The sequence below is a fragment of the Alosa sapidissima genome, chromosome 7, assembly GCF_018492685.1.
Source record: "Alosa sapidissima isolate fAloSap1 chromosome 7, fAloSap1.pri, whole genome shotgun sequence".
Lineage (NCBI taxonomy): Eukaryota > Metazoa > Chordata > Actinopteri > Clupeiformes > Clupeidae > Alosa > Alosa sapidissima.
Window position 1 is genome coordinate 17313061 of NC_055963.1, and position 24721 is coordinate 17337781.

General features: G+C 45.6%; 2 protein-coding genes across 5 annotated transcripts in view; both read left to right on the forward strand.

Annotated features, from left to right (window-relative positions):
* The window catches only part of prickle3 (prickle homolog 3), a 54052-nt gene extending 38636 nt beyond the window's left edge, over window positions 1-15416 (forward strand). For 2 of the 3 annotated variants that reach the window (XM_042098117.1, XM_042098119.1), the window contains 7 exons: window positions 4645-4782; window positions 5700-5903; window positions 9666-9852; window positions 10386-10784; window positions 11202-11504; window positions 12036-12413; window positions 12915-15416. In XM_042098117.1, the coding sequence (XP_041954051.1) occupies window positions 4645-4782; window positions 5700-5903; window positions 9666-9852; window positions 10386-10784; window positions 11202-11504; window positions 12036-12413; window positions 12915-13444 (2139 nt within the window). In that variant the 3' untranslated portion in view covers window positions 13445-15416. Of the gene's footprint in view, window positions 1-3389; window positions 3788-4644; window positions 4783-5699; window positions 5904-9665; window positions 9853-10385; window positions 10785-11201; window positions 11505-12035; window positions 12414-12914 lie in introns of those variants that run through there. The other variant, XM_042098118.1, reaches the window with a different exon arrangement.
* Window positions 15417-16850: 1434 nt separating this feature from the next.
* On the forward strand, window positions 16851-22055 carry fam110a (family with sequence similarity 110 member A). Of its 2 annotated transcripts, XM_042098121.1 has the most exons (3): window positions 16851-17039; window positions 19155-19543; window positions 19808-22055. In XM_042098121.1, the coding sequence occupies exons 2-3, from the start codon at window positions 19247-19249 to the stop codon at window positions 21488-21490; spliced, it is 1980 nt and encodes a 659-aa protein (XP_041954055.1). In that variant the 5' UTR covers window positions 16851-17039; window positions 19155-19246; the 3' UTR covers window positions 21491-22055. The 2 variants fall into 2 exon arrangements, with proteins under 2 accessions (XP_041954055.1, XP_041954054.1); XM_042098120.1 differs by having other exon boundaries at window positions 16852-17039; window positions 19155-22055.
* Window positions 22056-24721: the final 2666 nt, after the last annotated feature.

Sequence of the window (24721 nt, forward strand, 5' to 3'; positions counted from 1 at the left end):
GCCGGCTACGTTGTCATGAGTGGATCTGTAGACGAGCGAGTAACTCCTCGTCAAGGTGAAAAGCAAATCCACAACAAAAGCCATTCTTTCACTTCTGAAATAGCATACAATGTTCTACACGTAGGCATAGCCTACTTTAAAATGCAATTAGGTCGCGAAGACCGTCCGAAACATTGCAAGCTCTGTATGGAGCTGCTCAGGCTAGCCGGGTCAGTTGGATCAGCAGGGCGGGCCGGTTACGTTGTTATGAGTGCGAGTCAGCCGAATCAGCCGGCTACGTTGTCATGAGTGGATCTTTAGAGGAGCGAGTAACTCCTCGTCAAGGTTAAAAGAAAATCCACAACAAAAGCCATGCGTTCACTTCTGAAATAATATATATTCTGCACGCATAGCCTACTTTAAAATGCAATTAGGTCGCAAAGACAGTCTGAAACATTGCAAGCTCTGTATGGAGAGTAGGCTAGCCAGTCGGATCAGCCAAGCGGGCCGGTTACGTTGTTGTTATGAGTGCGAGTCAGCCGAATCAGCCGGCTACGTTGTCATGAGTGGATCTTTAGAGGAACGAGTAACTCCTCGTCAAGGTTAAAAGAAAATCCACAACAAAAGCCATGCTTTCACTTCTGAAATAACATATATTCTGCACGCATAGCCTACTTTAAAATGCAATTAGGTCGCGAAGACAGTTGCAATGTCCGAAACATTGCAAGCTCTGTATGGAGTTGCTTGAGTAGGCTAGCCTACCTGGGTCATTTGGATCAGCCGCGGGCGGACCGGTTACTATGTTGTTATGAGTGCGAGTCAGTCGAATCAGCCGGCTACATTGTCATGAGTGGATCTGTAGACGAGCAAGTAGCCTAGTTTCTACTCGTGTCAAGGTGATAATAATAATAGGCCTAATGAGAATAGTAGTAGTAGTAGTAGTAGTAGTAGTAGTAATAATAATAATAATAACAATAATAATAATTTAGTCACTGCAGGGCATTTCTACATTCCTGTTTCTATGTCTACATTGAAAGTCAATTGCTTAGGCTAGGTTAAGACAATAAATAAACAGTCTGGCTCAAACTGCTTTCTTTCCCGTGAGTGGGTGGAGATTTTGATGCTATTATATTAGGCTATTTTATATTATATTATATTAGGCTACCTAACATGATATACATATCATAGCTATACATATATATATATATATATATGTATAGCTATGATTAATAGGCTAATAATATTAGTTGCCTAGTAGGCCTATTAGCTGCCTATAATACCTATTAGAATAGATTCCTAGTAGCCTACTATTAGTATATAGTAGTGGTAATAAACATTGTAGCAGAGTAGCATTAGACCTAGGCAAATTTTCTATTGTTAACAAAACAACAACAAATAATTAATTATTATAATATAGGCTACCCTCCCTGTGAATAAGATCAAAGTTTCTGAACATGAGCACCAAAAAGATGAACAATGTGTGGATGCACTTTGACCAGGAGACCAAAACTCTTAGGCTAAATGCAAGTACTGCAAAAACCTGGTTTCAAATCATGGAGGATCCACATCCAACATGAGAAGGCACTTAACGAAATGAAGCACCCCACTGCACTGCTTGAACGTAGGACTGAATTTCTTTGCGATTTAGCAATACTGACTCAAGTGACTCAAGTGACTCGTTCAACCCGGATCAGTTTAGTGAGTGACTCAGAATAACCCGGATCCTTAAAAGGAATCGAGTTTGACAGGCCTAGTGGAGACACAGCACTCAAAAAATACTCTATAGAAATGCATGGGGCTAGTTTGTCACGCCAATATGGCCGTTGTCTACACATATCCCACCCCTTCCTCGGCAAAACGTCGACATGTGAAGACATCGTGCCAATCATGTGTTGTGATCTCGCCGCTGGAGCAAGATTGGTGTCGTGAAGCCTTGCGCACGCGCAGTTCGACCAAAAGACTGTGCCCGATGAGTGCCCATAAAACGTTGGTATATGGCCGCCGAGTGGAGGGACTTGCCTAAAAGGACTTTGGCTATACTGCATTGCTGGTACATTTTGGAACATTATAGCTACATTAACTAATTATCTTTAATGTCTTCCAGTAGCCTATCATATAGGTTACTGTATATTAGTTGGCTTGTGCATGAATGTGACTTGATGTTTTGTAGCCTACATTTCCGTCAGTCTACAGTCTTTTAGAACATCTTTACCATGATAACCCTTCCAAGATATAACCCTTTTCTACTCTCTACTTTGAGAGACCAACCACCACTCATGCCATCGATGTTGAATTTTGGGCGTCTGACGGAAACTGATCAATCTGACCATCAATTAGCCTAACATCGATTTGACAGTCTTTTGCTGTCCGGGTTTGCAAATCATTCATTTAGAACATTTAAGTTGCGCTATTTGTTATTATAATCACAGCACGGCCTTATGTTAACATTACCATATCATTACATTATCGCAATTAATAAGTCATCATAATCATCCTCGTCAGCATGGCATGTCACACATAGCCTACCTGCTCCACCGCTGAGTTCTTATATCATAGCCTCAACTAGGCTCCACCACCTGCTCACTGTCCCTCTGCTCTGTATGGTTGCTTACATCCTCGTTCAAACTCAACGAACTTCAACTGAACTGTTGCTGACATATGCTAGCCTACTTGCAATATTGTATTTTTGAAGCTTCTGTTACTTTTGCACTACTGGCACCCGCCGCAATTTCGTGTAGGCAACTTTGATTAGGCTAACTTTTGATGCGCTCACAAAATCCTGGCTCTGAGCCAAAATGCAAGGGGTGGGGCCTGACATGAGCTTTTATTGGATCAGTCGAGTGTCAATATGGAAATGTAACCAATTGGCCGCTGATTGTCCTTCCTTTGGGCCGACCGTTGGCCAAAATGATTAAATTATATATAGCCTATTCTATCGGCCCAAAAGGTGCGTCGGCCCACCGGGAAAATGCCCGGTATGCCAGATGGCCAGTCCGCCCATGGTCATATGCAAATTAGGTTTGTCACCAGAAGTTCACTGGAAGTTTGCAATTGCAAGTGCGGTGACAAATCACTGGCAAACACATTTACCATTAGTGGCAAACTTCTTATTGTTGCCAGAACTTTGTTGGAAGTTTGCCTCTAGCGGCGTTGGCAAACTTCTGCCAATATTTTCTAGTGAACTCATTTGTTTCCCACAAATCACCCCAAAGTTTCTGCAAATCTGCTGCAAACATTTAATTGTAAGGGCAGTCTTACCTAGGGTGTGTGCTTCTATGTGTGTGTGTGTGTGTGTGTGTGTGTTTGCATGTTTGTACAGTGTGTGTGTGTGTGTACAGTATGATCGATGTCGATGTCAGGTAGATGTAACTCCATTATCTGCTTCAGTGTGTATGCTTGTAATACATACTGGATTGGTTGACACTGTAACTCTATCATCTGTGTTTGGTGTCTTTGTATTTCACCTCAAACACAGTTCTGAACATGGTGGCTTCTTGCTTTCTCACGGTCCCAATTGGCTCCAACCAGCTTCTAAAAGTCTTCTGTCCACGCTCTGGGTTAATTTTGTCTGGTTTTTACACCTTTTCTAAAAGTTCACGGATACAAAACGTTGAACCAAAATTACCCAAACATTTCAAACAAATGGTTCTGGGATCGCACGAGCATAAATCAGGCTCAAACCCAAAACAAACACCTTCTATCTCGATAAGCATCAAGGTCAAGCCTTACATCGCGAAACCGCGCTTATTTTGAGACTGTGCCCACATGCTGACGGAGTAATATGATAAACACGTGGCACCAGAGAGAGGTGAGTGTCTTTATCACTCTCAGAGGTCTGCGTCGGGAGAGATTGGCTCACCATTTCTCAGGGTGAATTACAGAAAGGGAAAGCAGGCCTGTAAGAGTCCGCCTGAGCTAACACGATAAGGTTTTTTTTTTAGGCTATTTGAAATCACATAGTCATGCTCAGTCAGATGACTTTGATATTTATTCAGCACGTATCGTGATTGCAATCTTATCGTGAGATAATGCGGAGGTGTTTCTAAAGCGTAGATTTTAGGCACGGACTGTTTCAAATTGACTTCAGTCCTGGACGAAACCCAAATATCAGTGTGGGAAAGCAGAGTGGCTGAAAGTGACATTCCAAGTCTTGTTTGTTATTTCAATGTCCTTGTGTTCCTTTTCTCATCTGCTCTGTTTTCTGTGGTTTTGTCGTATAATTTAATGTTTGTATATGTATGTGTATGTGTTTGTGTATGCATGTGATGATGATGTTTGTGTATGTTTTTGTGTTTATAGACCAGTGTGTTTTATGTTGATGCGGAGGATAATTTGTTTGTTTATTTGTGCGTGCGTATGTTAGTGGGTGTGTGCATGTGCGTGTATGTGTGTGTTCATCTATTTATGTGTGATGTGTATCCTATCCTCAGTACTGTAACTGTCTTCGTGTGTGTGTGTGTGTGTGTGTGTGTGTGTGTACGTGTGTACGTGTGCAAGGTGTGTGTGTGTGTGTGTGTGCAAGTTTGTGTGTGTGTGTTCACTCGTGTGTGTGTGTGCATGTGCGTGTGTGTGTAAGTGTGTGTGTGTGTGTGTGTGTGTGTGTGTGTGTGTGTTCACTTGTGTGTGTGTGTGTGTTCACGCATATGTGTGTGTTGTGATTCCTAGCCCCAGTACTGTAACTCTCTGGATGAGGAGGAGAAGAAGGAGCTGAGAGTCTTCAGCCAGCAGAGGAAGAGAGAGAACCTGGGCAGAGGCAACGTCCGGCTGTTCCCCGTCACCATGACCGGGGCCATCTGCCAACAGGTGAGTGTGTGTGTGAGTGTGTGTGTGTGTGTGTGTGTGTGTGTGTGTGTGTGTCTTTGTGTGTATGTAAGTCTGAGTGTGTTTGAGTGTGAGCGTGATTGTGTGTGTCTGTGTGTGTGTGTGTGTGTGTGTGTGTGTGTGTGTGTGTGTGTGTGTCTTTGTGTGTATGTAAGTCTGAGTGTGTTTGAGTGTGAGCGTGATTGTGTGTGTCTGTGTGTGTGTGTGTGTGTGTGTGTGTGTGTGTGTTTGTGTTTGAGTATGTATATAAATCAAAAAGATGTCCGTATTTTTATAGAGCAACTCCAGTGAACTCACTGTCATTTGACATTGAAGCTCCGCCCATGTATGGTGATGTTTTGCAAGCCATCTCATATTTCGTGTTTGTGTAGCGCAGTCATATTGTCTGAGATATCCTCTTTCAAGTGGTGCAGCTTACAGGAATAAACACATCCATCACATGATAACATGATATTGTTAGCCAGTTGAAGCTGATGTTGCATGCAACCAGGCTGCAGGGAAATGTATAGACTAGTTTAATCGACCCTGTGTGTGCATACAGTATGTGCAATATAAAGTATGCAATGCAGTGACTCTGAGACAGCACGCTAACAAGGTTCTGTGGCCTTTCTCACACTCAGTATGAGCTTTATGGAACCAAGGTCCATTCCATTCTGGAAAACACTTTTCATTCCTCTCATACTTAAAGAGAGTGGGACCTTGAATGTGTGTCTGTCTGTTTTAGATTTATATCTGGTGGCCTCTGCTATTTCTAGTATTTTTTTGAATTGCCGTATATATATATATATATATAGTGGTTATATACAGTACATGTATGTCACTTTCTCTTTTTTCTCTCTATTTGTTCTCTCTCTCTCTCTCTCTCTTCCCCTTTCTCTCGCTCTCTCTCTCTCCCTCAGTGTGGTAGGCAGATCCGCGGCGGAGACATAGCCGTGTTTGCCACTCGTGCGGGGCACGGCACGTGTTGGCACCCACAGTGTTTCCAGTGTGCCACCTGCAGCGAGCTGCTGGTGGATCTCATCTACTTCTACCAGGACGGGCAGATCTACTGCGGGCGCCACCACGCCGAGAGGATCAAACCCAGATGCCAAGCCTGCGACGAGGTGAGGAAGGAGAGGGCGAGGGGGGAGTACCATCTCACACACACACACACACACACACACACACCATCTCTCATCTCTAACAACACATCCAACAGCAAGGACGACAAAATCTTTTTAGTGTGATATGATTGTGCCAGGCCATGTGACAAGGTGAGTGGATTATGATACTGATCTGAACCATCACCACCACCAACAACAACAACAACAACAACAACAGTAGCATCTGTAGTGGGATGACTAACACAGATGTGTAATAACATATAACACAATAACTGTAATTTCCCACCTATTAACCGAAGTTTATACATTGATTTTGCAAACTTTCTTCAGCTATGAGGTTAATACACAGGGGAGGTATATACATGCGAATGCATTTTTTTTCTTCACTCTTCTTCATGCCATGTTAATGCATGTTTTTTTAATTATTATTATTTGCATAAAACTACATCTGGCAATACACAGGAAATTACTGTAGGCTTGCCACAGGGGGAAGGAGGTTCACATGGATTCACATTTAGTTTCTCTGAACCCTGTGTAACGGTAGCAAGCTGGCCCGTAGCTGTGCAGTATGTACGTTGTGTAAAACCTCCCTGCTGATACCACAAGACTCGCGCTTGTCACAGAGCTAGCAGCCTGGGCTTTTAGCTCGATTGCTAGCGCGCTCAACTTCCGATCCGAGGTGCTGCTGTTTGCAGGTTTGAGTCCGGGCGTGTGCAGGGCTGAGCCGCGCGGTTCAACACAACGCAGGTTACGCCTCCCCAACCGCTTGTCACTATTACAGTGTGGCATGCTATAACCCTCACAAGCAGCTACTGCGCCAGTGTAAGAGTGGGTGAGTGCATGCCTTTGGATTTATGGATTTGATTGCGTGAGCGCCACCTCCACGCCAGGCTTAACTGGCTATCTGTTCTCTGTGATCCATGCCCTGGCTTTGCATGTGCAGTGTTCCCTAATCTGGAGGTGTTGTTGTTGCTGAAGTCTTGTTGCACACACACTGAGGACGAGACCATGATGCCAACACATCTGTGCCTCTTCCTAGCCCTCCTGGCATGAATAAATGAATGTGAATTGAGCTTCTCGTACATGAACCATCTGCGCTTATGCTTTATTCTGCTTTATTTATTCTTTATTTATAAGACTGCACACCTTTTGGGATGAAGCTGGAATGTGGGGAGAGGAGTGCAGGGTGTAAAATCTGTTTGAGTCTAATCTTGACAGTGTAGCTGAACGGATGGTTTCTCTCTTCTGCCCCCTACTGTCTGCTTTGAGGCATGCCTCTGTGACCCTATGAATGGAATGCAATTTGATGGCTGCTTTTTTGGATGTTGGTGCTGGTTACCATGGTAGAGATTTACCCAAATATGGAGCAGTCAAAAGGACAGTTTTAAGCTTGAGAAAGTGTCGTCTGTGAATGTGTAGAATCATGGAGCCCTCTTCCTGTTTGTATTACCTTGAGAGGAAATGCCCAGTTATAGACAAAAGGGGACATTTGTAAAAACCAGCCAAAAGTGTTTGGGGACAGAACGCACTTCCTGTTTAACTAACTATAAGAGCGCATCTCAGTGCACAGTGCACAGTGGCACCCCCCATCTCCAGACACACACACACACACACACACACACACACACACACACACATACACACACACACACACACATATTGAAGAGGTGGCCAGAAAACAATGGTGGCTTATTTTAAACAGGACAGCCAGGGGCCTCATAAATAAATGCGCTGAGCTTTGAGTTTACAGAAGAATACCTCAACTCAAACACACACACACACACACACTCTCTCTCTCTCTCTCACACACACACACACACACACACACACACACACACCCATATAGACACAGGAGGTCTGCGACAGGATGCTCTCTCCCTGACGCCAAGCGGGTGACTGAGCTATCACACGACCTACCGCACCCCTTCCTGTTTTCTCCAACCCCCCACCACCACTACCCCACCATTACCACCACCACCACCCATCCACCACCCATCCACCAACACCACCACCGTCACCACCCCAAAACCCAGCCCCCAGGGCCCCTTTGCTCAGTACCTGCTGTGAGCTCTGGTAATCTGTGGGGATTACACCACCTTTCCCCGAATCAGACAGACTTGGCCCGGGGGTCGCACCTTCTGCCTCAATCTCAGTCTTAGCCCCTAATCCTGCAGTACAGCAGCAGACAGGCAAGCTGAGACAAACAACAAAGCTATCTGCTCAGCACATATCTCTCTCTTTCTCTCTCTCTCTGTCTCTCTCTGTCTGTCTGTTTGTCCTTCCACTCTCTCTTGTCCTTTCACTCTTTCTGCTATATTAAGTATCCTTCCCTTATCTTCATTTCCCCATATCCATCGTGCCTTTTTGCTCCCTCTCTCTCTCTCTCTCTCTCTCTCTCTCTCCCTCTCTCTCTCTCTCTCTCTCTCTCTCTCTCTCTCTCCCTTGCCCTTCATCCCTCTGACATCTCTGTCATGCCAGATATATTGTGGCATAAATCTCATTTTAGTCAGTGTGTGCTCTTTCTAAGCTGCACCCTTTCACTCTATGCAGTCTTCCGTACCTGCTATTTTACTCACATGATGCTTTTATAACCCCCCCCCCCCCCCAACCCACCCTCTCTCTCTCTTTCTCTCTCTCTCTCTTTATCTCTCTATCTCTCTCTCCCAACCTACCCACCCCCCCATCCCCACCCTCCCCTCTTTCTCTGCCCCCCCATCCCCACCCTCTCTCTCTCTCTTTCTTTCTCTCTCTCTCTCTCTCTCTCTGTCTCTCAGAGGATTATTGCAATAGAAATCCAACCCTGAGACTATTACCCTCCACTGTTCCTTCCCACATAGTTTACAAGGACGACCCAGACACGCCAGATCCGGTTACGGCCCAGAGACGGCCCTGGTCTGGCACAGCTCCTCTGCAATACTTCTGTATGGTTTCTGTGCAGCTCCTCTGCCATACAGTATGTCTGTATGGTCTCTGCCCCACTGGATTTTTACAGTAACAGATGAGAGTTCAGGCAGGCTGAATAATACTTTATATATTGAGTGTGTGTTTGTGTGTGTGTGTGTGTGCGCATGCACGTGCGTGTGTGCATGTGTGTGTGCTCTGTAATATTCCAAATACCCCAGATATCAAGATCATAGATCTAAATAGTAAGAATGTGACTTTTGTAATAGGACATCCTTTACATGGACACTTGTTTTAACTCAAAGCTGTTGAATATCAGCCACTTTCTGACAGCGTCAATAACCTTAGTTTCAATGCAACCTTAACATTCTTGTGCTTGTGTTCATTATTTCTGCAATAATGGGTAGCATATCCATTTGGAGATGACCATGCCATGTTTATCCATAACCACTAGTTATATATTTCTTGTCCTGTCTATGCACCACCTGTCCATACTTTGTATATCACATTGCACTTTTCTGCTTTTTTACACTTCTGGTTAGACGTAAACTGTATTTCATTGTCTTTGTACTTGTAATCTGCACAATGATAATAAAGTTGAATCTAATCTAATCTAATCTAATCAAGTCTAGTGCAAAAAGGATGAAAAATAGCACAACACATTCTGTGTTTGATCAGACCTGTCTAAACCTATGACATACTTCTATCAATATTTGGATCTGAAAATTCTTCCCCTCTGTTAAGATCCAAATAAAAGCATTAAAATGTGTGTGTCTTGTCTTCTGTGTGTGTGTGTGTGTGTGTGTGTGTGTGTGTGTGTGTGTGTGTGTGTGTGTGTGTGTGTGTGTGTTCTCCCTGCAGATCATCCTGGCGGACGAGTGCACGGAGGCGGAGGGTCGTCACTGGCACATGAAACACTTCTGCTGCTTTGAGTGCGAGGCGGCTCTGGGGGGGCAGCGCTACATCATGAGGGAGAGTCGGCCATACTGCTGCTCCTGCTACGAGGCTCTGTACGCAGAATACTGCGACACCTGCGGCGAACACATCGGTATGCACACACATACACACACACACACACACACACACATACACACACACACACACACACACACACACACACACATACATACACACACACACACACACACACATACATACACACACACACACGCACACACACACACACATACATACACACACACATACATACACACACATACACACATAGCTGGTGCTCCTATTGTGTGACACTTGTTTATACTATAGACAACACAAATTGTCATGCACAGACACACAGACACATTCATGTATATACATACCACTCCTGCTACAAGCGTAAAAGAAGCACACACACACACACACACATACATGCACACACATGTACACACACACACACACACACACACACACACACATGTACACACACACACACACACACACACACACACACACACACACGCACATGCACACACACACACATGCACACACATACACACACCCACGCATACACACACACACACACACACACAAATGCAAGAAAAGATTGTAATTTTCCTCTGCTGGTATTTGTGTCTGTTCCAGGTATAGACCAGGGCCAGATGACGTATGAGGGGCAGCACTGGCATGCCTCGGAGGCCTGTTTCTGCTGTGCCCGCTGCCATCTGCCCCTGCTGGGGCGTCCCTTCCTGCCCAAGGGGGGGCTGATCTTCTGCTCGCGCCCCTGCTCCCTAGGGGAGGACCCCAACAACTCCGACTCCTGCGACTCGGCCCTGCAGGGCCACACGGGGCCCCATAAATCCCACAGCCACCACTCATCACAGCAGCACTCCCCACACCAACAGCAGCAGCAGCAGCAGCAGCCACTGCAGCACAGTTCTCCTCTACGACCACAGGAGGGAGCCAAAAACAGCTCTGCTGCCATTATCAGCACCTCCATACCAGTGGGGAACGGCCACTCTCACACGCCAGTAGAGAGCAGAGGTATTGAAGTATACACTAGCCCTGCAGGACAGACACATACCACACACACACACACACACATGCACGCTTGCACACACACACACCGACTAGATGGTGCAGGCAGTACTACTATGATAGATCTCCGTTTCAGCATTACAGTCACTCATCATTACATTAAAAGCTCGTCCAGTAAACCTCATTCATTTCTTCACGTTCATGGATGGAAGCACAGACTATGGCCTACCAAAGCTAAAAATTACATGTTTTACTGAACTTAATGGAATGGTTAGACCACATTAAAAAGTCACTTGTCACGTGCATTGTGTATTCATGCATACTCAGGTACCTCCATACTCCTCTCATCACTATACCTGTCTCTTTCATTCTCTTTCTCTCTCTCTTTCTCTATCACTCTATTTCTTTCTCTCCATCTCTCAGGTGTGTGCATCCCTCCTTCTCACCTGTCCAACGGGCACTCCTCCTCTCACGGTCTCTCAGTCTCATGCCATTCAGACACCCAGTCACCCTCCCCTCTCCCTCATCTGTCCAATGGCTGGGGAACCTCTTTGCCCAGCAGCCAATCATTTGAGAGCTTGCGCCCAGGAAGTGGTTGGGTCGAGTACCCAAACAGCTACACCGAGACAAATGGCTACCGTGAATATGAAGCCCCTCCCAGTTATGTTTCAAGGGGCACTTCAACTGCAAAGGATTGTGGGAAAGGGGTTGATAAAAGCATTAAAGGTATGCAGCTTTGAGTACTGATTGTTCTTAGGCCTTTGTTAACTATTCATGTAAAGCCTGCGTTAGGTGTTGATGTTTGACAGAAATACAATAACATGGTAACAGTATGCTACGATATATACTGCTGACAACTTTAGTTTCAGTTCAGACATTGTTCATTAAATGACTGTGTTTCAAGAAATTGTTAAACATTTTTAGTTTTTTCTGTCTGGTACACCAGAAATCACTTCATCACTTCAAATCTCCATTTTAACTGCAAATCTCACAGAGATACTGTTTTGTGTTGTCATTGTTATGTAAATGGTGGATCATTTGACATATCAGAATGAATTCCTGCTGAATTACAAAAACAACATAGAAAATAAATTCTTTATTTTCCTGTGATCTCTATTTTTCACTCTCGCTACATCTCTCTCTCCCTCACTCTCTCTTTTCTCTCCCTCACTCTCTCTTTTCTCTCCCTCCCTCTCTACCTCTCTCTCTCTCTCTCTGTCTCTCTTTCTCCCTCATTCTCTCTTCTCTCCTCTTCAGCATACCCTCCACCCCGGTACCCCTCTCCAGTGTTGGCGGATGCCCTGAGCGCCTCTGAGCCCTTTCCACCCCCTCCTCCTGCCCTTCTCCTAAACGGGCCTTGTGATTCGCCAGCCCTGACCCCAGCCACGCCCCCTCCACCAGAGCCACGCCCCTCCGCTCCTGTGCCTCAATCAGGGCGCAGCGGTGCACGGGTGAGCTTCCGGGAGCCAATCAGCTGCAGTTATTCTGTGGAGATGGAAGAGGATGAGGAAGAGGAGGAGGTGAGAGGAGAGGGAGAGGAGGAAGAGGATGAGAGGGAGGAAGAGGAGGCCATGGGAGGGTTTGGCAGGAGGCTCCATTTCCATAAGGGAATCCCACCTCACATGGACCTGCTGGGTAAGTGGTCCCCTTTATACCATCTGATTCAACTTGTCTGTCTGTCTCTCTCTTTATCTGTCTCCCTTTCTCACTCTCTTTATCTGTCTATCTCTCTCTCTCTCTCTCTCTCTCTCTCTCTCTCTCTCTCTCTCTGAGACATACCAGAAAATACATTCTGTTCATTTCTATAATTCTCACTCATTAGCACTGGCTCACTGTTTGCCTCCTTTATCTCACTTTCTGTATCTCTCCATCCCTCTCTTCCCCTGCCTCTCTCTCTCTCAATTTAATTCAGTTCAGTTAAATTCAATTTGATTAAAAAAACATCAACTTTATTATTATGACTGAAAGTATATTATCACCAAAGCATAAAATATAACTTGTAATGGTAATTAAAAAAATCAAGTTATAAAATAATTAGTTACATGAAGGGAAAACTTCTCCATCTTCTCTGTCTTTCTCCATCTCTCTCCATCTTCCTCACTCTGTTGTTGACCTTGTGCTTTTCTTCCTCCCCAGACGGCTCGTACCACTGCAGCATGCGTAGGGGCACTCATAGCCGCGGGCGCGTACCATCTGAATCCCCCCTCCACCTGGGCACGGAGCGGCGCTTCCGACGCTCCCGCTCTGACCGGCCACGACTGGATTCGCTGGAGTGGCGCGGGGGCGAACGGCTCTCTGCATCAGGGTCAGAGGTCAGTGGGGCGATGGCTGGCACCTCCATGGAGAGCCCCGACCGGCCGGGCAACCCCCTCACCCTCCAAGCCGCCCACTATCGGCACGAAGACTCCTGCTCCACCTGCTCCTCGTCCTCCGACTCCGAGGAGGAGGGCTACTTCCTCGGCCAACCCATCCCACTACCCCCTCAGCTGCGCCGTACGGGTCAGGGGGAGGGCGGCCAGGGAGGAGGAGAGGAAGAGGAGGAGGGAGCGGAGGAGGAAGAGGGAGCAGTGAAGGAGTGGGGAGGGCTGAGGGGAAGCCTGAGGAGGAGGAGGAGGACTCAAAGCCTTAGCGCCAAAGACAAAGACAAGAACTGCATCCTCTCCTGAGCTGAGCAACTGGCGCTAGTGGTTTCTAGAAGCTTCTACCTCCAGATACACACACACAATACAAATAAACTCTCCAGCCCATCATGCAAATCAGAATAAAATGGTCATTTGTCTTCCTGGTTTCAAATGGCTTGGCAGAGACAGTGAAATTTGTTTTACAAATCTAAAGAGAACTCTCAGATTTAACAGAGGAGAGATGCTACTGCAGTCACTGTTGGGCATTGACTGAACTTGAAGAATGGACACACATATATGATATACGTACACAAGGCTGTCCATGCACTTCAAAATAAAGGGACACATATGAAGCAGTTAGTTACTCTCTGAGCATCAACTCAGATTATATGCTGTACAGTATATTAAACACACACCTTCAGTGCTTCCACATAAGTCTACGCTTGTCAAGGCACTTTTTTTGCACACAGGATAGAGGGCTTGTGTTACCATGGCGATGGGAGATACATTTTGTCAAGTGAGAATAACTTTGTAGTAACGCTGTCTGAGAATAAGGAACAAACTACTTTTTTATTATTATTTTTTCCTCGTCTGAAGAGCTTCCCTAACAAAACACTCATTCTAAAACAGCACATTTGGGAAAAGCCATTGAATCAAAGAATTACAGTATCTCAAGGTTCTGTTCTTTGTATTACAAGTAGGTATTTAGGTATTGACAGGAGATCTACACCTGACAGAAGACAGAAGAGCTTCAGTAGTTCCACAGGGTAGCCTGATTCACACCCACTCACCAAGGGGACTACACTAAAGCACTTTTTGATTATCCAAACCATGTTCAACACATGTGACAAAGTATAACTCGAGCAATGCATAACTCCAGACAAGTCCTCATAGAGTCTTGGGGCAGATGAAGTAAGCAGCAGTACTTAGGTGATGATGCCACCTCTTTATCCTGTTTTAAGGTGCTTCATGTCTTTCAGTGCTAGCTTATAATAAAGAGGACCAAATAATAGAAACAGGCCACACATTCTGTTTGGAAAATCCATGTTGTCAGATCTGAGAGCATTTCCCGACACCGACAAGTTCTATGATCAATATCTCCATCTTTCTATGATCAATATCTCCATCTTTCTATGATCAATAGCTCCATCTGTTCCTGTCCTCACATTCACTCTTTCAGCCAGTAACCTTCAAGCACAGAGAAGGATTGACTGCCTTGACCATGGCACCACTCAGCGTTTTGTGTGTGTGAGGCGCGTGGACAGAGTGCAGCAACCCAGCCCAGCCCAAGTGCATTATACTACTGAGGCGAGGCTCAGGAGATGGCGTGGTGTGTGTATGTGTGATGGGGTGGGGTTGGGGGGGCTTAGTCCAGGAATGCAGCCCACAGCCTTCTCGAACTCCCGACTGGTGCTCATATTGACCCTTTCAACAAGGTAAACAAAAACAATGCTTGAACATTCTATTTGGGCCCCAATCTACTTCCTCTGCATTAAGATAACATATGGAATGTTAAAAAGGAAGTCTTGTGGGGCCAACTATGATGCTGATAATGGAACTCTCTTGAAAGGGTCCATAGCAGCAGCACCAGAGGCAGTGTCCAGCTGTTGCATTGGCCCCAGGAGAGGGCGTGAAAATCACCCATGATGCTTTTATGAGCAGTTGTTTTTTAGTGTGTGTGTCTCCATTTTATAGTCTTCCTGAGTGAGAGAGAGAGTGTGTGTGTCTGTGTGTGATCAAAAATGTTATGGTGAAAATATGAACTTCATCGTTTTCCGTGTGTGTGCATAGATGAGCTGCGAGTCTCCAGGGGACGACTCCTGGCTCTAAAGCATATTTTTATATACTCTCTTGGGTGCTCTTTGGGCTCTGCTTTTATACGCTTTATATGTGGTCATATTTGTGTTTAGACTTCACAAGAGGATTTTTTTAGGAAATCAAACTTTGTTTTCCAGACATTGTGAGCAAAAAATGAAAAAGTTTATTTCATGTGTGACGTCTGAAGCCAGAGGAAATAAACGACTTGAACACAAACCATTGTGAGTCATTGCTTAACTCATTTGGGTCTTGTTAGAGGACCGCAAAAGAGGAAGTCCTTCACCACAGAACGGAACTGAATTATTTTGCTCCATTGAGATGTCAACACACAGGCAAAGCCATCAGCTATAGTAGATAAACACACACACACACAGCACTATAAATTACACTCCCTTCAGTTTTTAAGAACTTTGTGGAGCTAGATAATTTTTATTTGTGCATGTTTATTCAGGCTAAGAAGTGTTAAGGAAACTTAGTGTTTCTTATTGCTGACATTCTTCTTGGAAAGAAGAAGGTAAAAAGGCCTTTAGATCTTCATAGACCCCCAGACCTCCTAACTTAAACAGAATGATGCTGTAAAAAGGCCTTTGGATCTCAATAGGCTTTAAGAAGTGTAATTTGGACCTCCTTGCTCAAACAGATTGATTCTGTAAAAAGGCAGTAAAAACAGAAGGCGATCTTTAAATAGGTCCAATTGTCAGACACTTGTAATCATATGACCTACTGATCTGCTGAATGGGACTTTGGATGTTTACAAATCCACAAAAACATGTGATATTTGAAACAAGTGAATATATAATATAATATAATTTCCACCTTAGAAGGGTGTAAATTACTTACACCATGGTGGTGTGTGGTATGGCAACTGACGTTAAAGATACATTCCCTAATGTCATCACTAGGGGGCAGCATTGATGAGACATCTTTTATAAAAGTATATTTGTATCCATCCACACTGTAAAGTGCAATGGCACATGGCAGTAAGCATCATATTAACTGTCTAACTCTTGTGTAAGGTGGTAATTTCAAAGAGGAATTAATGGGAATTGTGTGATCAGCTAAGTATTTTAATAAAGGTTTTACAAGCCCATTCATGCATGGCTGCATGCTCCTAAGGTTAGAGATCAAATAACTTATTGTGTCAGTACCGTGGCATGCATATAGAAAACACACACATCTTTGTTATTTACCACATTTATAGTACTGCTGCTATCAGTGTGCCTTGTAATACGTCATCTGTTTTTCTTCTGTGTTTCTGTATAGTCTAAATCCTGCATAAAGCTTTCAATCAGATTAATTTTTTCAAAATACAGTATGTTACACCTGACTGTCAATATTCAATATTCAATCCTTATTTTCAGGGCAACTGGTTCTAATGAGGATAGCTTTTCTTGAGAGATTCCCTTCCTTGACATTGAATGTCATTGCATGTAGCCAGAACAAAAGCCACCCTATGCCTTATGGGCACAGGGCTGGATTTTCACACAGCAAGGTGAGAAAACAGGTCACATGACATTGGAAGCTCCTTACTTCCTGGTGCAGCTCCTTACTTCCTGATGCAGCTCTTCACTTCCTGGGAGCACCTCATTGGTCAGATGGTTGAAAAAGGCGGGAGCAGCACTTCAACAGAGCAGACAGAACAGGTTTGGGCAGTCCACCAGCTCCTCAACTCCAAGACACACTCTCACACACACACTCCTCACATGCTGCGTGTCATGGTGGTTCCCTGTGCTTGTGTCTCTTCGGTGTTTCCCAGGATAGGGGACTACTGAGCCTCAGTCCTCTCTCTGAAGAAAAAATCAGCACAAAGAGTCTCTCTCAGGTAAGTTTGTTACTTTCTTTGTCGCTGTTTGAAACTGGTGTGAGTGAGTGAGTAATCTTGTGTATGATTGCGTCTGTGTGCGAGGACAACTAACCAACGCCTCTCAACAAACAACAACAAAAAAAAGGAAAAAAGAATGTGGCCTTAATGTCTCTAAACAAACAGAAACAAAAAGACAGTGCAGCTTTAATGCCTCTAAAAGTGAAAGAGAGTGCATAGCCTGGCTGGCTTTTCATTTCTGTTTGCCTGATGGCTTTGGTGGCGTGAGTCTTCATGTCCCAGCCTGTAATTATGTTGTGATAGCAGTACAATACCTCCAGGCTCCTGCCATGACTTGACAGATTCGATTGGGAGGCTCTAGCATCTGGTGCTTATAGCAAGACAGACATGTCTTTTTAGGCTCACAGCTGCCCACCTTTAGGCTCTGGATTGGGAACTTCATGTGCCCTAGTCACATATGTGAGTGTTTCTGTCTTATTGAGAGAGAGAGAGAGCAGAGACAGAGAGACACAAAGTCAGACAGACACAAAGTCTTAGTAAGTGATTAAAGTTATGAAAATGAATAACAGAACGAATGAATGTAAATATCTTGAAGGCAAGGAAGAACTCTTTTCCCAGGTCACCACTTCTCGCACACAGAGAATGACAAATATGTAGAGAATGTCTGTCTATAACCGCCTGTGAGCTGGATAGTTGTGTTTCTGACACACACACACACACACACACACACACACACACACTGACACTCAGAGACACACAAGCGCACAAAAAAGAAGGAAAGACAAAAAATGTAATTAATCACTGGAGTGGCACTTGATTAAATGAAAGTCAGGCTGTCAGTTGAAATCTTTGATCCAAAGTCGTGTTACTCAGTTTTACACAGAGAGTGAAACAGAAACAGAAACTCTTGAGTTAAGACTCATCACCCTTCTGATTATTGCTTTTTTAGTCAGTCATTTTATAGTTTTATGTGTGTGTGTGTGTATAGTTTAGTCAAAGAATTATTTATCTTTATTATTTCATTTCTTCCAAATGGATGTGGTTACTGGGAGTCATTGCTGTTAAGCACATTGGTTTCCCAATGCAGACACATCTCAGACAGCTTATCTGGGCTATTATTGTGTCCCTGTGTTATGCGTTTTGAAATGTTTTTGAGATGCATACTGTAGTACTAGTGTGGGAATGAGCTCTTTACCAGCCAGCAGCTCAACGTGTGCGGTCATGCTAGGATGTTGTTTGGAGAAACGGTCTGTGGTCACACACACACACAGGGAGAAAAGGGGAGGATGGTGGTAAACAAGCATATAGCCATCACAATGAGATAGCATCTCCAGAGACACACAAAGGCAACTGAAAGCCCTATTTAGACCCTCAGGGCCACTATTAGTCCCAGACAGGTGTGTGGATGTGAGGGTGTGGGTGTGTGTGTGTGTGGATGGATGTTAGTGTGTGGGCGTGGGTTGTATTTCTGCTGTTTGTTGTCAGTCAGTCGTGTGCCCATATGAGTGGTATTTTTAGTTAATGGGCAGCTCTTGAACATCTCTATCTGTCTCTGTGCTATGAATGGGATTTTCCCTCCGTCAGCTGGCCCACATGCTTCTCAGTATAGAGACTGGGGTAAATATGTGAGAAGGCACCAAGGAACTGAGTGTATTTTACCACAAAAAAGGTTTGCATATCAAGGATTTCTTTTTTTTCTGCTTAAAACATTTGGAGCCTTTATATATATATATATATATATATATATGCAAGTTTTCTATACAATTGTACACAGCGCAACAGTGCTGCCATGTACATAAATACACAAATATACCATTCGGTGTGTCTTGATGGTTTCAGCTAAGGCTGTGCAATTAATCGTGATTATGACTTATCGTTATTATGACTGATTATGATGTTGGATTATATATTAAAAATTGTCACATTGTCAAAAAATAAAGTTTTGAAAATGGATGATAGTTCCAAAATCACTGAGTAATCGTGTTTAATAACCATGATCTCAATATTTGTGATAATAATTTTTGCCATAATCGAGCAGCCCTAGTTTCAGCAGAAGTACTTCTGGCTTGGGAGTTGTTCTCATTGCTTACTGTCTGTGTCTGTTTTGTGTAACAGGGCCTGGTTGTCTATCCACCGATGTTGAGATGACCTTATACTGAGTGGGTCCTAGCTTTTCAGTCCCACCGCCATTACCATTATATTCGGGCATGTCCTTGGACGCCTTAGGGCACTCTCCGAGGAGGGTGGCAAAGCCTCCTCCACCACCTGTGCCACCGAAGCGCTACCAGGTCAAGGACCTCCAGGATCTCCCCCTGCCCCTCTCCTCTTCACCAGATGCACGAAAGCAGAGTGCCGTGGAACGCCTAGCCGCCGACAAGGCTAAATATGTCAAGAACCAACCAGGGGCCGTCTCAAAGGCTCAACCAATCAAAGCTTTGCCTGTTATGTGCACTTCCCATAGCTCTGGCCAATCTCAACCCAGTCCTCAGAAGCCCATGCGGAAGGTGGCACCCACCCCTGGGACTCACTCTGGGGGACCCCTGCTGGACCTGCAACACCTAACAAACCTGATCAATGGGGTGGATGAGCCTCCATCCCCCCCAGCCTCTCAGACGGCTGCTCAGCCCATACGGAAGGTGGTACCCACCCCTGGGTCTCACTCTGGGGGACCCCAGCTAGACCTGCAGCACCTAACAAACCTGATCAATGGGGTGGATGAGCCTCCATCACCCCCAGCCTCTCAGACGGCTGCTCAGCCCATACGGAAGGTGGCACCCACCCCTGGGACTCACTCTGGGGGACCCCTGCTGGACATGCAACACCTAACAAACCTGATCAATGGGGTGGATGAGCCTCCATCCCCCCCAGCCTCTCAGACGGCTGCTCAGCCCATACGGAAGGTGGTACCCACCCCTGGGTCTCACTCTGGGGGACCCCAGCTAGACCTGCAGCACCTAACAAACCTGATCAATGGGGTGGATGAGCCTCCATCACCCCCAGCCTCTCAGACGGCTGCTCAGCCCATACGGAAGGTGGCACCCACCCCTGGGACTCACTCTGGGGGACCCCTGCTGGACATGCAACACCTAACAAACCTGATCAATGGGGTGGATGAGCCTCCATCACCCCCAGCCTCTCAGACGGCTGCTCAGCCCATACGGAAGGTGGTACCCACCCCTGGGACTCACTCTGGGGGACCCCAGCTAGACCTGCAGCACCTAACAAACCTGATCAATGGGGTGGATGAGCCTCCATCACCCCCAGCCTCTCAGATGGCTGCTGCCTCATCCTCCTCACAGAGCAGCGAAGGTGGCAGTGGTGGTGGAGATGAGAACTGCGGTGAGGCCGCTACGCCCGCCGCTTCTACCCTATGTACAGGGGCAGATAAACTGCCCCCTGACATGTCTACCGCTTCTACCCCCTCAGAGCCGCTATCCCCTGCCTCCTCCTCTCTCTGCAGCCTGCTGAGGGTGGCACCAGACACCACCGGGTCACAGGGGGCTCCCGCCGTGACTGTGCGCAGGGTGGATGTCAAGCCACAGATGGCACAGGTGAGGAAAGGCATGCGGGTCCCCCTGCAGAGCCGCATGCCTGGACAGAGGCAGATGCAGATGCAGATGCGAATGCAGAGGCCAATGGCCCACCATGCACAGCCACAGTCGCAGGCACAACTCATGTACTTCCGTAAGGCACAGATGGCCTCCAAAAATGCCCCCTTGGTGCCCACAGCTAGACTATCCCTGAGTAACACTCAAGCAGTGGTAGGGGTCATGGCTGGGGCCACCAACCCCGGCCAACCCTGCCCAACTCTCCAGCTAAACTCCAACGGGTGCCCCCCACCCATGTCTCCGACTGCCCCCATCCCTCCACAGCCAGGTTCAGCTACCTCTCAAAACTCCTCCACCACCCCTCCTGCTCCTCCCCAGTGCACCACGTCCCTTGCTGGCGACAAGCCTGCTGGACAGCCCACGCGCATTACCCCAGTGCCACCGCTGCCCTCTCCCCTGAGTCCTTTCCTGCAGGTCGGCGCCAACTCTCCTCTCCCGTCCCCCTGCCCGTCCATCACGCGTCTCTCCTCCACCAGCTCCCGCAAGCGCCCCTCCCTCAGGCGCTCCAAGTCCGACGTGAGCGACTGCTTCTCGCGCGCCGACGTCGACCTGGAGCGCTTCTTCAACTACTGTGGCCTGGACCCGGCCGATCTGGATCTGGAGGAGCTGACCCAGGCCGGCTCGGACATCGCCTCCGTCTCCCGCCTCCGCAGTGCCAGCGCACCCGCCTCCGAGTGCTCCCAGGCCCAAGAGAACGAGGACGGTGACGACAACGAAGGCGACACGCCACGTGTCCAGCGCAACCCCTATGACATCTCGGTCATCGAGAGGAACGCCAGGGTGATCAAGTGGCTGTACGGAATGCGTCAAGTGAGGGATACCGCCAGAGTCGCCAACATCTAGCCCAGAAGACCGTCTCACCATGCGCCATGTTCATAGTCAGCCACCATAAACTTCAGCTTCTGTTTCGGACTTCGGCCTTTTTGGCCACGTGCCTACAAAAGTCGTGTCATTTTGTCTTGTGACGCTACAGCTGGAATGGAAAGTTTGGGGATGTTAGTTAAAAAAATAAACACTACAAGTTGGACCATTACCACTTCTTTAAGTAATAAGTTTAGATGCAGTGAACATTGGTGTATGTATGTTTGTAATTGTCTATAGGCCTGTGATTTATAAATCCACATGAGAGTTTGTTGACTCAACTAGGCTACTCTCCTGCTCATTGTTTTAATGTGTGATTTTGGGATGTCATTGTTTTCTCAATCGCAAGGTCTAGTTGGACACGTGTGATGTATTGAGTGTGGTCTATACATTTGTGCAGTCTACGATGATTCCTTCAGACTGGCTATGAGATTTCATGCAGTCTGTAAATAAGTGTTGCATGCTTATGAAATGGCTATCAGGGCCAAACTGAGATAAAACTTGCCCCTTGAAATAAAGACTTGAAATAAAAGAAACTGATATAAGACTTTGCTTTTCTTTTTTTATTCGTAGTGGTTCTGCTTACCGCAGTTGAGTGCGGGGCATCCTTTTGTCTGTTGAAGATATTTGCTCCTATTGTCACGCTATATTTTTATGACCGATTATATTATTTATCACCGTTAATGAGATGCCGATAAACAAAGTGCACAAATCCATTTTGAAGCTTAGAGTTAAACTGAAGTCATCTTATGAGCGAGCGACTAGACCAAGTGTTAGAGCCAGTTGTGTCAGGTGTGTGTGTGTGTGTGTGTGTGTGTGTGTGTGTCATAGCAGCATACAAGTGCTATGGAATGTAGGTTCACAGTTCAAGTTAAGATAAGAGATCAAAGGATTTTAAGACCATAGTGGAAGCCTGGCTGTTCAGCTTTGAAGCTTTTTGTTCAGCTTTATTGTAAACAGTATACTTTTATGAAGAACAATCCAGGAAGGGGTACAACAAAACACCATTTTATGCCATTTCCCCAATCAATGTGATGCTGGTATTTTAGTCCAAAGATTGATTACTACACTGACCGGATAGGTCAGTAAGAAATACACATGCTCGGAAGACTTTTGTAAGCTATGCAAAAAATCCAAAATAGATTTGAATAAAAAGATAATTATGAAAAGATTACATCTAATTTTTGTAGAATGCAAAGAAGGAGATGCAAATGATCTCAATATAACTGCTAGAAACCAGCTCATTTATATGGTCGCTGTCTCATGTCCTCAGTCTCTCATGCAAAGCGCTGACCTGGTTTACTCAAGAGGACACCACAACAGCAGCTCTGCCCAGCAGCCGGTTCTGAAACAGGTGTGGGGTTTTGGATTTGGCCCAAACCTGGCCCAGGCCTGGCCCCTGGATCAAGCCGACCTGTGACACGTAATGGTCAGAAGGCTTAGTGGGCAGTCGTGGCCTACTGGTTAGCGCTTCGGACTTGTAAGAGACCAAATTTCCTTCACGGGATCAAAAGAGTATACTTATACTTACTTAGTGAGCCAGTATACTCTGGCTGTATCTCAAACCACATATTTGCTTCAGTACACTGCTAGTGTGCACTGAGCACGTACATCCCTAGTGCCCACTTTTCGATGGTTAGTATTGCCCCCCCCCCCCCCCCAAAAAAAAAAACACTTAGGTTAAAACACTTACAGGAAATGATGCCTGTTTAGTACGAGTACTCAGTACTATCCATTGTTCCACACTGAACTTTTTGACCATTATTAGGGCGCCATCCGGGTACTTTCAGTGCACTGAATTTTTGTGTTATCTGCACTATATACTTAAACTAAGTATTTGAAGTGTGCAAGTGGGTGGTTTGAGACAAAGCCTCTGATCAGGATAGTTTCACTTTTAATTTGCCTAGCCATTGTTATCTGCAGGGAGCAAGCTCACTGGCTTGTGTTGGAACGACTGATTAACTAACTGGCCACAGTTAGCCTAAGGCATTCTGGGATGCCACCAGGAGAGGAGGGCTGACTTTGAGCGCATTCCTGCTATGCTGAAAATATCCCTCCCCATCGCAACTCTCTAGCAGAGCCGTATAGAGAGTGTTTGGCCAACTCCGCCATGTTGGATACCAACGTCAGATAACTCTACAGCATAACCCTATGGGGCGAATATGCTATGTTGAAATAAATCGCTTATTTGCACCTTTATAACAGGCGCCCATTCGATTCCCTAGTTGGCCAAACTCTCTCTATGAACGGCTCTGCTCTCCAGCAGTCATGTCTGTCTCCTGGTGGGCAAAACTAAAACTGCACCACTCATTCAGATAGGTATGCAGTCAATAGTTAGATATGTGTAGTGACATTTAGTAAATTAAATTTAGGTAAACTTCATATGCATATGGAAAACATTTCAAGTAATAAAAGACAAACAAACAATATGAAACTGTGAGATAGAACCCCCTTAAAGGAGAAGAATTCCAGTCCGACAGCTGCAGTGCTACACTCTGGGGGCATGATTTTAACAATGTCCCCTTAGTATAGCACTGTAGCTGCCTGGTTGCTCTAGCTGTTAGCTGCAGTAACTCAAACTAGGAAGCACCAACCCGTCAAAAAATGCAGTTGGAAAAATGCAGAAGTGTATTTGCAAAGGAAGACCAATACATTGTTTCCTGAATGTTGATGCTGTTTATTGTCAGCTTGTAAAGTTTAGGCGAAGTAGGAAGTAATCTCTGATTACTCTGATCAATGTGATTGGTAAGGCTGGACCAATGATTTCAAAGTGCAATGCAAGTGTTGGAAACGTTTCCCAATCGAGAGTCACCAGACTATTCACTTTGTGAATGAGTTTGGATTTTTCCAGGCTACCACATAGTGCCCTGGACCTTTTGGAAAACTGCCATAACTGATATTACCAGCAGCAGCACATGAAGTAGCCTACCAGCACTAGTACCAGTGTTTCATAAGCATAAGCACTGACAGGACACATGACTTTTCTCTAGCTAGCATCTTTGCTTCCTTCATGTAATGCTATAATTTGATCAACAAATGGTATTTTTTACGCTTCTTTCTCCAAGTCTTGTCCATTAAAACAACACAATACAGTTATCCAACATAATCACATATTTTGAGGCACACAGACATGTATGCTGAAAATGTCAAGCACTTACCCTGATTGTGAAACTACCAGTATCACAATGTCATCCAGATTTAAACGATCAATCT

Bases quoted from the DNA above. Each gene is read 5' to 3' on its own strand.
- fam110a (XM_042098120.1), top strand. From the start codon at position 19,247: ATGTCCTTGGACGCCTTAGGGCACTCTCCGAGGAGGGTGGCAAAGCCT.